A 17,287-nucleotide genomic window follows, 5' to 3' on the forward strand; every position below is an offset into this window, starting at 1 on the left:
TACCCTTATTTTCCTCATTTCACAGATGAGAAAATTGAGGTAAAATAAGAGACTTTCACAAGGTCATTTAGCAATTAAGTAGCCAAGTCCAGATTTGCTCTCAATAGACGGTGGTTGACGTTGGAATAACAGTCTGATCCTAACCCTGGACGCACATCTGGGGCCCGTGGCACCTGGGGCAGGGGCGCTCGGTCCTGGGCTGGGGCTGGGGGAGCGACCGGCACGGGCGGGCCGGGGGTGGAGCCTCTGGCGAGCTGTTCACAGCGGGCTTCCCAGGAGGTGAGAAAGTCCCGCCCCTAGCAGATGGAGGGCTGGGATTGGTTCTCCGGGACCGATTGACGGCTCAGGGCACGAGCGGGGACCGCAGCGGCGGAGGTGAGGGCGCCAGCAGGAAGTGGGAGAAGAGGCGACCCAAGGCGGGCTGGCGGGCTGGCGGCAGTCGCTACTTGCCTAGTAGCCTCAGCCGCTGTGGGCTCCTGGGGAGATGGAGGGGCCGGGGCTGGGCTCGCAGGTGAGTGCGGCCGGGCGGTGGCTGTCCTGGGGGCCGGGAGAGCGGCTGCAGCTGTGGAGGAAAGGATGGTGTGGGTGAGAGGCCGCTCGATGAGGGGGTTTCGGGAGCGGCGGGGCCTGGGTCTGGGAAGCGGGAGCCTGGAAACACCACGAACGATGCTGGAAATTCTCTCTGAGGTGACTGGGAAGAAAAGGCGAGGACTGACGGGTGAGGGCCCGAGCCGGCCCCTCCAGCCTCCATCCCTGGCCAGGGCGCCCCCTGGGGCCGGTACCCGGAGCCCGGCGGGGACCTCTGTGGGCCTGGGGAGGGGACTATGGCCCTTCCCGGGAGAGGTGTCAGGTGACACACCTGATTCGGACCCGCCCGTCTTGACGTTGGCCCGGAGTCGGAGCGGTTCTGTTGATTTCTTTTTCAGCCCTGGCTTCTTAGCACCCGCCTTCACCCCACCCAGTCCAGTTTTCGCTCCTGTTTCCGCATCCTTGCTTACTCCTTGAAATAATTAAGGCTGCTTGTTTAGGATGGAGGAAAGGGGCGTGGAGAGGGGAGGTACACCACAGCGATCTGCAAAATCTCAAAGGACAATATTCCGTGGAGGAGGGTTATATAAAAGCCAGACGGAGTTCCAAGGAAGCCAGGCGGGCCAGTCGGAGAAGTTACAGGAGGTAGATGTTGTCTCCAAGAAAACAAGATTTTTGTGCTTTTTGCTTATGGCCCTTTCCTAGTGCCTAGAGTACTGACTAGTATATTGTAGACGTTCACTTAATATTTATTGAATAAATGCAGAATTTCCAGGTTCAGCCAGTTTTAGTGAGTGCATAACCCATGTCAGATGCTTTCATATGCATTATTTTATTCCAGAATTGAAGCATCCTTAAGAAGATATTAGCCCCATATACAGATGAGAACGAACACTAAAGCTGTCTTCAGCTGGAATCAGTTAGGCGGTAGATTCTCAGTTTGGGATGATTGGATTACCTGATCTCTAAAAACGTTTTTCCAGTCCCGAGAGTGTTCCTCATGCTTTCCCTTTCCCTTCTTTCAGCAAGATCTTGTGTAGGTTTAAGTGAGGTACAAGATGTCTGGGGAAATGTCAAGGTGTGCTTATTGGTTATTCTTGCATTTTAACAGAAAAAAAAATAGTTCTCAGGCAGACTGGATTTTACCAAAGGGTGTTGAATCTTCACATGGAAACAGTGCCTCATTCTTTTTCTCAGAGAGGCTCAAAGAAAAGTTGGTAGGAGTAACTATTGTGTCTTAATTACTGCCACTCATTTACAGAAGGCTTCAAGTGCTTAAAGTTCACTCTCTCATGCTGAAGGGAAGATTAGCCTTGTCCCAGTTCCATGGCCTATAGAGAGGGAGAGAATGATTTGGTGGTTGAATTTAGTAGGGAAAGGTAGAGAGATCATTGTCGTTGTTAATAATAATTGCTCTTGTTCACTTTTTCAATAATGTGAAGACCTCACCTCTGTATACTGCTTTGCAGTTTGCAAAATACTTCCCCATTTTTGATCCTCACTATAATCCTATGAGGTGGGGAGAAATGATTATTCTGATTTTAAAAATGAGAACAGAGGCTCAGAAAACTGGAATCACTTGCTACAAGTCAAATAGCTGCTAAGTGATAGAGCCAAGACTTCAGTCCTTCATTCAGCAAATGTGTTTTGAATGTCTGCCAGGCACCGTTTTAGGTGCTGTGATAAATTAGTGAACAAAACAGACAAAAACATTACTGCTCTCATTGAATTTGGTTCTTTTGATTCCAAGATCGGTGCTGTTGGATTTTTGCCAGGATTTGCCTATACAATCAGGTCTGCAGTTTCCTTTCTGACCTCATCTTTTTTTTCTTTTTTCAGACAGAGTCTTGCTCTGTTGCCAGGCTGGAGTGCAGTGGCGCGATCTCGGCTCACTGCAATCTCCGCCTCCCGGGTTCATATGATTCCCCTGCCTCAGCCTCCTGAGTAGCTGGGACTATAGGTGCGGACCACCACACCCTGCTAATTTTTTGTATAGTAAGATGGGGTTTCACCATGTTGGCCAGGATGGTCTCGATCTCCTGACCTTGTGATCCGCCCGCCTCGGCCTCCCAAAGTGCTGGCATTACAGGCGTGAGCCACCGCTCCCAGCCTGACCTCATCTTTTACTGTCTTGCTTGCCCCGGTCATCCCCAGCCACACCAGCCTCAGAGTCTTTCGCACTTACTTCTGGAATGCTCTTTCCTTGTGTGCCCACTTGGCTTATTCCCCCGCCTCTTTAAAGTCTTGACACAAATGTCACCTCTGTGTGGCATTCTGTGACCCCGTATTTAAAATTGCAAGCCTTTTCCATCATCAGCACTACCAGCAACACTCCCTGGCCTCCTTCCTTGCTTTAGATTTCTCCTCAGCATTTAACACCATTTAACGTACTTATTGGTCTTGTTTATTGTTTCTTTCTCCTCCACTGAATGTTAGTGCTATAGGGACAGTGATTTTTGTCTGTTATGTTCACTGCTGTGTGCCTGGCATCTGGAACAATGCCTAGCACTGGTGAGTACTCTGTAAATACTTGTCAATGAATGAACTTGGAAACTAAACTCTGGTACTTCTGTTAATGAGAACTTTAATGACATGAGAACTTTTAATGAGTGTCACATATTTCTCTCTCACTCACTCGCTCCTTCTCTCTCACTCTCTTTTTATTCGATAATCTGGCAGGATAATGCCTGTCATTGGAGTTTAAGTGTGGTTTTCTAAATCTTGATTTTGGCTTAAATTAATGCCCACTGTAACTTTAACAATTCTTATATACAATTTAGAAAAATAATCTCATTCATGACGTCTCTGTGTGAGAAGTATTACATGATCCCTCAGAGCTTAAAGATGCCCTAGTTATTTATTGTGTAAGAAACCACCCCAAAACATAGTGGTATAAAACATGCCTTTGTCATGCTCATGGACTCTGTGTGTCAGGGACTTGGAGAGACTGCAGCAGGGTTGGTTTGTTTCTGTTCCACCATGTCTAGAGCCTCAGCTGCAAAGACTCATAAGCTGGAGATGAATTGAGAGCTGGAGCCAGTATCTATGAGTGTCTTCACTTACATCTGGCAGTTAACTTTCAGTAGAGACACCTACACGTGACCTGGACCTCTGCACAGTATAGTGGCTGAGTTCCATTAGTGACCATCTAATGAAAGAGCCAGGAAGAAGAAGCTGCCAGTTTCTAGGGCCTGAGCCTGCAAACTGCCACAGCATCACTTCTGAAATATATTATTAGTGAGGTAGTCACAAAGCTCAGAGTCAAGAGGAAGGGACATAGACCTTTACCTCTTGATGGAGAAGTAGCAAATAATTTTGAGGCTATGTTGTAAAAATTACCACACATGTATTCATATGTCTGTTAGATAATTTTCATAATATCTTGTTCTGCTTTTCACTCTTCTGTGGAGGACAGTGAGCTAGCTACATATCTCTTTCTTGGTATCTCTCTTTTTTCCCTCTTTAAATTTTTTTTCCCTATGTATCTTAATTAAAACAAAAACAAAAACCTATTTTATTCTAGTATCTTGAGGTAGTTGTAGACTGGAATCCTAGGAAGACTAGAGGAAGTAAAATGGAATGGAATCATAGAATACTTGGAGCTGGAAGGCTTTTCAGTGAATTACCTAGTTGAGAGATTCTTAAACTGGCATATAGGATAAGCTTCAGGGCGTTAGTGAACATCTTGAAATTAGTGAACATCTTGAAAAGTTAGTTTACATGTGCAGTTGTGCATTCCTCTTAAGTAGAGAGGCCTTAATTTTGGTAACATTTTCAAAAAGGTCCATGATATTTGGAAGGTTTGAGAACCATTTATCTAGTCTAGCCCTTTAACTTTTCCCATGAATTCAAGACTCAAAAATAATAACTTACTTTCCAAAGGTTCATAGCAAGTTAGCAGAGCCCAGGTGTCAGGGCTCCTGATGCAGTGCATTTTCATTGCTAGTCAGGTGGTCCAGTCATGATACGATCTTGTTTGATTGTTTGCTGCCACTTGGAGTCCACCCATTCTTTAGGTCAAGGTCTGAGGAGTAGTCTGTATTTTACTCTGCTCTGAAAATGGGGAAGGGAGTATATCCCTAACTAAAATATAAGTTCCTTGAAAACCAAGGACCTTGTCTGTTGTTCATTGCCATATTGCTGTGTCTACAATAGTGCCCAGCACGTAGTAGGCATTCAGTAAATGTCTAGAATGAATGTATTATGGAAGGAACTGTGTCTTATTCATCTTTTATCCCTGATTACCTACTTCTGTGATTTGTATAGGTGTTCTTTATATTTCCCTGAATGAATAATTGATGAAAACTCTTGGGAGTTGGCTGGCATCATGAGAATTTGCTTAGTCTGTTCTGTTACCTTAACATTGTAGGCAGCCATGTAGCAGTTAAGCTTCTTTATCCATGTAGTGTGTTTGTTCATACAGTAAATTCTTTACCAGTTCACAAGTCAATAGTGACTATTGTAATAGCTCACCTTAGGACCATGCAACATGAGACTTAGAAGGAGCTTTATGGGTGTATTGATATGTCCCTTTCACTTTACAAACGTAGAAATGAGCCAAAAATAGAGTAGATGATTCACCACTATCATACAGTCAATGTGGCAGTACCATGAATTTGGTTATTTGGCCCGTGTCATCAGTGCAATCAGGAGAGATTAGGCTGAGAGAATACTGTGGAAGCAGGGAATCAATGTGTCTTCTTCCCTATCTTTTGAGACTCAAGGTTACCTGTCTTCTTCTCTGTTGTGTCCTTGCCCTCCTTTTCCTGACCTTGCTTCACAGAAAACTTCACAGAAAATAAAAATTTCAGCTCTCTTCTGTTTGAACATGGGGATAGGAGCTGGCGGCCAATTTCATATTGTCATGGGTCATGTTATTGTAGGATTTGACATGTATTTCTAAATTATATTCATTAACTAATAGCTCAGTGTATGTTCATGGCAAGATTTGAATTAAAGATGGTGGTTATAAATCTGCCTCAATTTAGCCTCTTGACAATTTTGAATTTTTTCCAAGGGGGTACTGACTTGTCAGATTGGATTAGATCATCTTTGTTTATACTTCATGTGTCTGATGAAGAGTTCCTGATCTGCTATTTTCTTATTTGCTTGTGCTTATTATTATTATTATTATTACCTCAATTCATGGCTTCTTTGTGGAAATCAGCTTAAGCTACTTGCTCATTTTGGGAGAGGTAATTTAGTTAAAATTTAACAATATAATTTGAAAATAATCTAATATATATTGTAAAATGCTGAAGGTCCTACTGTCAACTCTCTGTTTGTGGAAGCTTTCTCTGCCCCTAGGTTACCTTGTAAACAGAGTATAAGGAGTGACCTGCTTGGCATATCGATAAATGAGACTGCCGTCGTTAAAAATTAGTAAAGCTTTCCTGCCAGCAGAGGTGTGCTAAAAAGAAAAAATAAATTTGGTAAAGCTTTAAAAACTCAAATTTGTAAATTTTATTTTTCCTTTTTAAGTAAAAAGATAAAAAGTTATTATAATAGAAGCTTTAACATTTTCTCACATTACCTAGTGGGTCACTGCATATATGGCTTTGAGTGTACTTTCCTCACTTTGTAGATGATTGACTTCAAACACAAGCTTTGAATATAGTCATTTTTAGGTTTTAGTTTGATCTGCATGCGGGTAAACCATGACATGAACGGAAGATAACTTCTGTTTTCTAGTTTCTTAAAGTTGCCATTTAATCATATATAATCACATATTGCCTGCTATTATTATTTCACTCTGTCTCTGACATATCTCCCTTATTAGACTTAAATTCCTGGAGGATAGGCACCCATGTCTTATATGCCCTTAGCATAATTGTACATCATAAATACACAGTAATTAATTGCCGACTAAACAAATGTTCTTAATTGTGGATATTCTTCACATTAAAACATGTAAACCTCCTCAACTTTATACATGAAAAATAAAGCTGATGTCCTTAATGCCTTAACATAGTATAAGAAGCAACAAATTTGTATCTAGAATGAGTCAGTTTTCTGTGATGAAAAATCTGTGTATAAACAAAGGGTCAGGGTGGGGTGTGGTGGCTCATGCCTGTAACCCTAGTGCTTTGGGAGGCCAAGACGGAAGGATAACTTGAGGTCAGGAGTTTAAGACCAGTCTGGGCAACATAACGAGACCAGTCTGGGCAACATAACGAGACCTGTCTACAGAAGAATAAAAAAATCAGCAGGGTGTGGTAGTGCTTGCTTATAGTCCTACCTACTACGGTGGGTCAGGTGGTAGGATCACTTGAGCCCAGCAGATAGGGCTGTAGTGAGATTTGATGGTGCCACTGCACTCCAGCCTGGGTGACAGAGTAATACCCCATCTCAAAAACAAAACAAAAAAGGCTTAATCTTTCTAACCTACAAAGGGAAACAGATATGTGCAATTCATTAGAAAAACAAGTAGACTATGAAAAGGCAATCCACAAAAGAGAAAATATGGAGAGCCAGTATACCTAACAACAACAACAACAACAAACAAAACACTCAGACTCATTAGCAACTAGGGGAGTACAGGTGAAAGATAGGATGCCATTTTTAGCCGTCAAAGTGTCAAGGTTGTAAAAAGATTGATAATATTCAGTTCTGGGAAGGTTTGTAGGGAGAAAGAACACGTATATACTTTGCTATTGGGACTGTGAATTGGGGAGAGTATTTGGTCAGAATCTATTTATGTTTAAAATGCACTTTTTTTGACTCAACAGTCCTACTTTGAGGAATCAATCCTATAGAATTAGAATGCCCAGGGTGTTGATTGTGTATAGATATGAAAGGCTGAAATCAACCTATGTCTCTAACCAAAGGGGAATGGTTGAATGAGTTATGCTAGATCTATATACAATGGAACAATAGTGAAATATTACTGAACTGCAGGACTGTACATGATATATTGTTACATGAGAAAAGCAAGTTGAAGAATAATGTATATAATGTGATCCTATTCTTTGTTCAATAAGTATGAGAAGAAAATGATTAAAAATGTGGATGTATGTATGTATATAGCACAATATTATATATGTTAAAATATATATACATAATGAGGGAAGATGCACCCAATTGTTAATAATGGTTATCTCTGGTGGTACAGTATTGAAGAGGAAAGAGTCCGGATTGTTAACCCTGTATTCACTTCTGTATTGCTAGATCTTTAAAATTAATATGTTATCATTTTATGGTTTTAAAATTCTAGTAAAAATTTTTTATATAAAAATACACTGATTTTTTTTGTCAATCTTAGCTGCACTTTTTGTTATAACTGTTACTTATTGAGATTCTAGAAATTTTTAGTATAGTTCAACTCTTTTCCTCAACCCTTTGCCTTCTTCCAATTGAATATAATTACTGTGATATCAGGAAAAGCATCCTAAAGTAATGTTTTTATTTACATTTTAATCTAACTACCTACATGTTTATTTTTAGCTGTGTGTGATTCTGCGTGTATGTGGGGGGGGGTACTGATTATTTACCAGATAAATCAGAATTTACCTATTCAGAAAAGCAGGTGGACTGAAGAAGAAAAAGACCGGAATTCAAAAACCACCAAATCAGTAGCTGATTTACCTTTTTTCTCTCTGATTTGCCCCCAGCCTTGACTTGAGCCCTGGAAATAAGCATCAGTGCAGACGAGTGCTCTATGAGAAGCTATCTAGTTAAAGCTCAAGGAGCCGCAAAGGGATTTCCTGGCAGCACAGTCACCAGAAACACTGAGGGAGAACTCTCTGAACAGAGGAATTGTGACCCCAAGACAGTAGTTTTTAGACGTGACACCAAAAGCACAATCCATAAAAGAACAAATTGATAAATTGGACTTTTTTAAAATTTAAAACTTCTGCTCTATGAAACAGACTTTTAAGAGATGGGAAGGTAAGGTACAGACCAGGAGAATATATCTGCAAATCAAATATCTGACAAAAGACTTGTATCTAGAATATATAATATAAAGAACTCTCAAAACTTAACAGTAAGAAAACAAACAGCTCAATTAAAAAATGGACAAAAGACTTGAACAGACACTTCACCAGAGAAGATACACAGGTGGCAAATAAGCACGTGAAAAGATGCTCAACTTCATTAGCCGTTAAGGATATGCAAATTAAGACCATGATGAGATGCCCCTATACATCTATTAGACTGACAATCCCAAGTGCTGGTGAGAATGCAGAACAATTGTAACTCTCATAGTTGTTAGTGGCAATGCAAGGTGATATAGCCAGTCTGGAAAATAGTTTAGCAGTTTCTCATAAATTTAAATATACCTAACATATGGCCAAGCAGTCTTATTCTTACAGAAATGAAAGCATGTTCACACAAAAGTTTGTCCACGAATATTTTTAGCAGCTCTATTTATGATTGCCAAAAGCTGGAAAACAACCCACGCAGACTGTTTGGATAGATTATCTGTGATGCACCCATATAGTGGGATACTACACAGCAATAAAAAAGAAGGAATTATTGATAACATACAACAACTTGGATAAATCTCAGCACCATTGTGCTGAGTGGAGGAAGCCCCTCCTAAAAGATTGTGTACTGTATGATTCCATTATATGACATTCTGGGAAAGACAGAATTAATGACAACAGATCAGTGGTTGCCAAGAGTTGGTTGGGGTTACGGGAGGGTATGACTGCAAAGGATGATGGTGGTGGTTACGTGACTCCATACATACATGTGTTAAAATTCATACAGCTGTATACCAAAGTTAATTTTACTGTAAATTAACTTTTTAAAAACAGTGCCCCTTCAAAATAATCCCTTGAGGGATTATGGACTCATTTAAGTAAAACTGAAAATTTTAAAACTTTCTTTTAAAAACTTTTGTTTTAGGTTTGGGGGTACATGTGCAGGTTTGTTATATACACAAACTTGTGTCATGGGGGTTTGTTGTCTAGATTATTTCGTTACTCAAGTATTAAGCCTAGTACCCAGTAGTGATTTTTTCTGCTCCTCTCTCTCCTCCCAGCCTCCACCCTCAAGTATACCCCAGTGTCTGTTGTTCCCTTCTTCTTTTTTTCTTTTCTTTTTCTTTTCTTTTTTTTTTTTTTTGCAATGGAGTCTTGCTCTGTCACCCAAGCTGGAGTGCAGTGGTGTGATCTTGGCTCACTGCAACCTCTGCCTCCCAGGTTCAAGTGATTCTCCTGCCTCAGCTTCCCAAGTAACTGGAACTACAGGCACAAACCACCACCCTGGCTAATTTTGTTTTGTTTTGTTTTGTTTTTTAGTAGAGACGGGGTTTCACCATGTTGACCAGGCTGTTCCTGAACTCCTTACCTCAAGTGATCCACCCACCTTGGCCTCCCAAAGTGCTGAGATTACAGGCATGAGCCACCATGCCCAGCCTGCTGTTCCTTTCTTTGTGTTCATGAGTTCTCATCATTTAGCTCCCACTTATAAGTGAGAACATGCAGTATTTGGTTTTCTGTTCCTGCATAAGGGTAATAGCCTCCAGCTCCATTTGTATTCCTGCAAAAGACATGATCTCATTCTTTTTTATGGCTGCATAGTATTCCATGGTTTATATGTACTACATTTTCTTTACCCAGTTTGTCATTGATGGGCATTTACATTGATTCCATGTCTTTGCTATTGTGAATAGTGCTACAGTCAACATTCACATACATGTGTCTTTATAGTAGAATGATTTATAGTCCTTTGGGTATATACCCAGTAATGGGATTGCTGGGTTGAATGGTAGTTCTGCTTTTAGCTCGTTGAGGAATCGCCATACTGCTTTCCACAATGAACTAATTTACACTCCCATCAACAGTGTATAAGCATTCCTTTGTCTCTGTAACCTTGCCAGCATCTCTTATTTTTTGACGTTTTAATAATAGCATTCTGACTAGTGTGAAATGGTATCTCATTGTGGTTTTGATTAGCATTTCTCTAATGATCAGTGATGTTGAGCTTTTTTTCATATGCTTGCTGGCTGCATTTATGTCTTCTATTGAAAAGCGTCTGTTCATGTTCTTTACCTACATTTTAATGGGGTTTGTTTTTGTCCTGTAAATTTAAGTTCCTTATAGATGCTGGATATTAGAACTTTGTCAGATGCATAATTTGCAAATATTGTCTCCCATTTTGTAGGATGTCTGTTTACTCTGTTGATAGTTTATTTTACTGTGCAGAAGCTCTTTAGTTTAATTAGATCCCACTTATCAACTTTTGCTTTTGTTGCCATTGCTTTTGGCATCTTTGTTATGAAATCTTTGCCCATTCCTATATCCAGGATGGTATGTCCTAGGTTTTTTTTCTAGGGTTTTTATAGTTTTGGATTTTACATTTAAATCTTTGATCTATCTTGAGTTGATTTTTTATATGGTTTAAGGAAAGGGTCCAGCTTCGATTTTTCTGCATATGGCTAGCCAGTAATCCCAGCACCATTTATTGAATAAGGAGTCTTTTCCCCATTTCTTGTTTTTATCAGCTTTGTTGAAGATCTGATAGTCATAAGTGTGCAGCCTTGTTTCTGGGCTTCCTATTCTATTCCATTCATCTATGTGTCTGTTTTTGTACTGGCATCATGCTGTTTTGGTTACTGTAGTGCTATAGTATCATTTGAAGTCAGGTAGTGTAATTCCTCCAGCTTTGTTCTTTTTGCTTAGGATTGCCTTGGCTATTCAGGCTCTTTTTTGGTTCCATATGAATTTTAAAATATTTTTTTCCTAGTTCTGTGAAGAATGTCTTTGGTAATTTGATAGGGATAACATTAAATCTGTAAATTGCTTTGGGCAGTAGGGCCATTTTCATGATATTGATTCTTCCTATCCGGGAGCATGGGATGTCTTTTCATTTGTTTGTGTCTTCTCTGATTTCTTTGAGCAGTATTTTGTAATTCTCATTGTAGAGGTCTTTCACCTCCCTGATTAGCTGTATTCCTAGGTGTTTTATTCTTTTTGTGGCAGTTGTGAATGGGGTTGCCTTCCTGATTTGGCTCTTGGCTTGATAGTTGTTGTATTGGAATGCTAGCGATTTTTGTATGTTGATTTTGTATCCTGAAACCTTGCTGAAGTTGTTTATCTGCTGAAGGAGCTCTTGGGCCAATACTATAGGGTTTTCTAGATATAGAATCATGTTATCTGCAAACAGCGATAGTTTGACTTCCTCTCTTCCTATTTGGATGCCCTTTATTTCTTTCTCTTGCCTGATTGTTCTGGACAGGACTGCCAATACTGTGTTGAATAGAAGTGCTGAGAGCAGGCATCCTTGTCTTGTAAAAACTTTCTTTAAAATTAAAAATTTCTAAAAAATATTTAAAAACTGTCTTTTAAAAATGAAATTTAAGAAACTTTCATTCTTAAAACTTTTTGGAACTCTTGGAGAATTGACTTTGGCACATTATTTCAAATGTCTTCAATTTTTTATTCTCAATTGTGTATTCATCCTTAGAGAATGATTTTCTTTTTAAACTGAAAAGTTCACGGAAATAGGTTTGGTGATAAGGTAGGTGAAAGCTAGATAACTTTATTGATGGTAAAAAGCAAGATGAGATTAAAAAATAATAAGTCAGTTTTCATTTATAGCAATTTTCTAGGTACAGTTATATATCCCACAATGTTTCGATCAACGCCAGACCACACATATGATGTTGATCAGAGCAGTAGTTTATATCATCTAGCCTAAGTGTGTAATATGCTATACTGCCTAGGTCTATGTAAATACACATTGTGATGTTTGCACAAGAATGAAATAGCCTAATGATATGTTTCTCAGAATATATCCTCATTGTTAATGAAAGCATGGCTATATTTGATGTAACCCTCCCACTGAACACACCAAAAAATGCAGGGTACAGTATAAAAGCATTTAAAGTATTTCACCTTTTTGATGCTAGTGTAAACATTTTTTTAAAGATTCCTTAGGATTTTCTATGCATATGATCATGTTTTTGCAAGTAAAAATGGATTTACTTCTTTTCTAATCTGTGTGCATTTTTATTCTTTTTCCTACTTTATTATGCTGTCTGGTACTTTAGTACAGTGTTAATTAGAAGTGGTGATAATGAGCGTATTTGCTTTGTTTCCAGTCTTGGAGTAAAAATGGTCTTGTACCATTCAGTGTGATGGTAGCTATAGATTTCTTGTAAATGTTCTTTATTAGATTGAGGAGGTTCCCTTCTTTTCCCTTGTGTTGAAAGATTTTACAAATTTTGTCATATGCTTTACATAAAGAATTTTCATATAAAGAATTTTGTTAAATGCTTTATTCTACTATGATGAATATATATTTTTTACTGTTATATATTTGAATATATATTTTATTCTGTTAATATGAATATTCACCTTATTTATTAATATGGTGGGTTACATTGATTTATTTTGAAATGTTTAAGCTGGGTTTGATGTATAGTCTTTTTTATATATTACTGGATTCACCTTACTAATATTTTGTTTAGGATTTTTGTATCTGTGTTCATGAGGGATACTGGGCCTATAGTTTTCTTTACTTGTAATGTCTTTGTTGGTTTTGGTATGTAGTGATTCTGCCTCATAAAATGAGCTGGGGGCCGGGTGCAGTGGCTCACGCCTGTAATCCCAGCACTTTGGGAGGCCGAGGCGGGCAGAAAACAAGGTCAGGAGATCGAGACCATCCTGGCTAACACGGTGAAACCCCGTCTCTACTAAAAATACAAAAAGCCGGATGTGGTGGCACGCATCTGTAGTCCCAGCTGCTCGGGAGGCTGAGGCAGGAGAAGGGTGTGAACCCAGGAGGCAGAGCTTGCAGTGAGCCGAGATCGCGCCACTGCACTCCAGCCTGGGCAACAGAGCGAGACTCCGTCTTAAAAAAAAAAGGAGCTGGGAAGCATTCTCTCTTCTGTTTTCTGAAGGAGTTAGTATTATTTCTTCCTTAGATATTTGATAGGCTTAACTAATTAAGTTATATGGGTCTGGAATTTTTTATGAGAAAGATTTTCATTATGAATCAAATTTATTTAATAGATAGTATGTTATTTATTACTTTTAAGATCCATTTTGATAATGTGTGTCTTTTAAGGTGTTTGTATATTTCACTTAAGTTGCTAATTTATTGACATAAAGTTGTTCAAAATATTCCCTTTTTATCCTTTCAAAATTTGTAGGCTTTTGTAGTGATGTCTCTTTTATAAACCTGATATTCGTCATTGATACTTTTTCATTTTTCTTGATCAAACTGATCAAAGGTTTATCACTTTTATTGACTTATTCTTTCTAGAGAGCCAGATTTCGGCTTCAATGATTTTCTGTATTGTTTCTCTGTTTTATAGTTAACGAATTCCTTCTATTTTTATATTCTTCTTCTTGTATCCACTTCGAGTTTAATTTTCTTTCTCTAGATTATTAACGTGAAAGCTTAGATAACTTACTGTAGGCCCCCTTTTTTTTGGTAATATAAGCATTTAAAGCTACACATTCCCTGTAGACACTGCTTAGGCTACATACCAAGCTCTTTAAAACTGTTGTGCTGTTGCTTTCTGGCTTGCCTTATGTCTGATGAGAAGTCTGAGTGTATTCTTATCTTTGCTTTTTTGAACATATGTGTCTGATTTTTCCAGACTGGTTTTTTTTGTTTTTTTTTTTTTGAAAGGGAATTTCGCTCTGTCGCCCAGGCTGGAGTACAGTGGCGCAATATCGGCTCACTGCAACCTCCGCCTCCTGGGCCCAAGTGATTCTTCTGCCTCAGCCTCCGGAGTAGCTGGGACCACAGGTGCGTGCCACCATGCCCGGCTAATTTTTGTTTGTTTGTTTGTTTAGATGGAGTCTCGCTTTCTCACCCAGGCTGGAGTGCAGTAGCGCGATCTCGGCTCACTGCAAGCTCTGCCTCCCGGCTTCACGCCATTCTCCTGCCTCAGCCTCCCAAATAGCTGGGACTGCAGGCGCCCGCCACAATGCCCGGCTAATTTTTTGTATTTTTAGTAGAGACGGGGTTTCACCATATTGGCCAGGCTGGTCTCGAACTCCTGTCCTCGTGAACTGCCCGCCTTGGCCTCCCAAAGCGTCCAGACTGATTTTAAGATCTCTTTATTACTGATTTTTAGTGATTTGATTATGATATGTCTTGGTGTAGGATTTCGGGGCTTATCCTACTTGGGATCCATTAAACTTGTAGTTACTGTGAGTTTATAATTTTCACCAAATTTGGAAGATTTTTGGTATAATTTCTTCAAATATTAAAAAAACTTTTTTCCTTGTCTTCTGGAACTGCAATTATACATCTTCAGTCATCTTCTCTCTGTGCTGCATTTTGGATACTTTTCCTTGTTGTTTCTTCAATTTAAATGGTCTTTTCTTCTATACTGTTTAATCTGCTGTTAATCTAATCTGGTGTAATTTGTATTTTAGAGATTGATTTTTTTTTTTCTCTCTTTTGAGACAGAGTCTCACTCTGGTGCCCAGGCTGGTGTGCAGTGGTGTGATCTTGGCTCACTGCAACTGCCTCCCAGGTTCAAGTGATTCTCCTGCCTCAGTCTCTCGAGCAGCTGGGATTACAGGCATGGGCCACCATGCCCAGCTAATTTTTGTATTTTTAGTAGAGACAAGGTTTCACCACATTGGTCAGGGTGGTCTTGAACTCCTGAACTCAGGTGATCTGCCTGCCTCGGCCTCCCAAAGTGCTGGGATTACAGGGAGATTGACTTTTATCCGCAGATACTCTAACCTGATCTTTTGTCATATCTTCAATTTCTTTGCTCATTTTGTTAATGTTTTCCTTTAAATACTTATACATACTTATATTAGCTGTTTTAATATCTTTTTCAGCTAATTTTGTCATCTTTATAGTTTCAAGATCTGGTTCTTTTCTTCTGGCTATGGATCACATTTTTCTTGCTTCTTGGCATGTTTAGTGAGTTTTGATTTGATAGTGGACTTTGTGAATGCACGTTGATGAGTATCTGGTATTTGTTGCCTGTCTTTAAAGACTATTGGATATTGTTTGGCAGGCGGTAGTTAATGTTGCTCAATTTGAGTCCTTTGAAGTCTGATTTTAGGCTTCTCTAGAGTGGTTCTGGTGTAGTCTTTATTCCAGATATAGTTCAGCCCTACTTCTAAGGTGTGGCCCTCTGACATCTCCACTGAATAACCCAAGGGATCACCAAAGAGTCTCCGCTTTGGCTGATCAGAGTTTGAACATCTTCCTGCTACGTATAAACTCCAGTAATTGTTCAGTTTACAAATCTCCATTTTTTGCCTATCCTTGTCAAGTTTCCCTGTATACATTACTTGTCCTAGTACTCTGCAAAGAATCAATGGGCCTCCTGTACAGATTTTTTGGAGCCTCCTTTTTTCTGGTTGGCTCACTTCTCTCTTGAAATGTGCCCACAACTGCCAGCTATCTCAGCCTCTCTGATCTCAAATTTCTGTCTCCTCAATTTAGCAAGGCTGCTGGGCTCTAAAACAAAGTGTTTTCCTCTCAGTGCCCATGATTGCAAAATTGCTGGGGTGATGGTGGGGCTCACCTTGTGTATTTGTTTTGTTTTTTTCTCATATCTTGGCAATCACAGTCTTACTGTTCTCATTGTCCAAAGTCTGAGTACAGGTTACTTCATATATTTTGTTCACTTTTCTAGGTTTCTTTATTATAGCAAGAAAGCAAGAGGTTAAGTGCAATCCTAGTTATCCCATCATGCACAGAAGTAGAAGGCTCTACTTCATTTTTAACTTAACATATAGCCAACAAGGAGTAACCAGAATTTATAAGGGCTACCATTCAAGAAGAAAAAGAGAGAAACCCACTAAAAACACAAAAATGGACAAATTGCTTAAACATGTACTTTATAAAAGAACTCAAAATGGCCAGTAAACATGAAGAAATATACAACTTGATAATTATAGGGAAATACAAATTATTATCACTACAAGATATGTTTACACATTCATCAGATTGGCAAAAGTTATGGAGTCTGATGATACCAAGTATTAGTAAGGATTAGAGCAACAGAAGCACTCATACCCTGCAGGGGAAAGTTTAACTGGTACAACCATTTTGAAGATGAGTTAAGCATATCTTCAAAGCCAACAGTTCCACTTCCAGATATATGCTTTTGAGAATTGTTTACATATATATATATATATATATATATACCCACACACATATATATACACACACACACACATATATATATATATACCCAGAGACATGTACAAGAATACGCATAGCAATATGTTTTTTTATAATAGCCCCAAACTAGGAACAATCCAAATATCCAGCCATAGTAAAATAGATAAATTAATTGTAGTATGTTACTGTATTGGAATGTTATACAGCAATGAAAATGAACCTGTTGTAGCTTTCATAACAACATGGATGAAGCTTGTAAGTCTAATGTTAAGCAAAACAAATGATAGAGAATACATATGATAGATTCCATTTGTACAAAGATTAAAAAACGTAAAGCTGAACTGTACTTTTTAGGGTTGCATACATTAGAGATAAAACTATAAAGAAAAGCAAAAAGTAATTATAACTGAAGTCAGGAAACTGTTCTTTTAGTGTGGGGATGTGGTGGAGCATAGCATGTGTCCAGGCAGTCTTCTAAGGTGCTGGCCCAGTTCTATATCTTGACTTAGGTGGTGGTTTCATGGAGGTTCATTTTATATTTATTCTTTACTCTTTACGAAAGAAGTCCATACATATATATATATATATATATATGTATATTTATATATATATACACGTATGTGTTTTATATACTTCAGTCTTTATAATAAATCATAATATTTTCAGATATTCAGAGTTTAAAAATATGAGTCTCTTTTAT

At 39.0% G+C, this 17,287-nt stretch overlaps 1 protein-coding gene across 4 annotated transcripts in view; it reads left to right on the forward strand.

Annotated features, from left to right (window-relative positions):
* Window positions 1-345: 345 nt before the first annotated feature.
* ZDHHC13 (zinc finger DHHC-type palmitoyltransferase 13) overlaps window positions 346-17,287 on the forward strand; it is a 59,270-nt gene continuing 42,328 nt past the window's right edge. Inside the window, exon 1 of one of the 4 annotated variants that reach the window (XM_003830468.5) lies at window positions 346-511. In XM_003830468.5, the coding sequence (XP_003830516.4) occupies window positions 485-511 (27 nt within the window). In that variant the 5' untranslated portion in view covers window positions 346-484. The remainder of the gene's footprint in view (window positions 512-17,287) is intronic. The other 3 variants (XM_008955921.4, XM_008955922.4, XM_034932283.3) reach the window with 3 other exon arrangements.

The sequence above is a fragment of the Pan paniscus genome, chromosome 9 (genome assembly GCF_029289425.2).
Source record: "Pan paniscus chromosome 9, NHGRI_mPanPan1-v2.0_pri, whole genome shotgun sequence".
In the NCBI taxonomy this organism is placed as follows: Eukaryota; Metazoa; Chordata; class Mammalia; order Primates; family Hominidae; genus Pan; species Pan paniscus.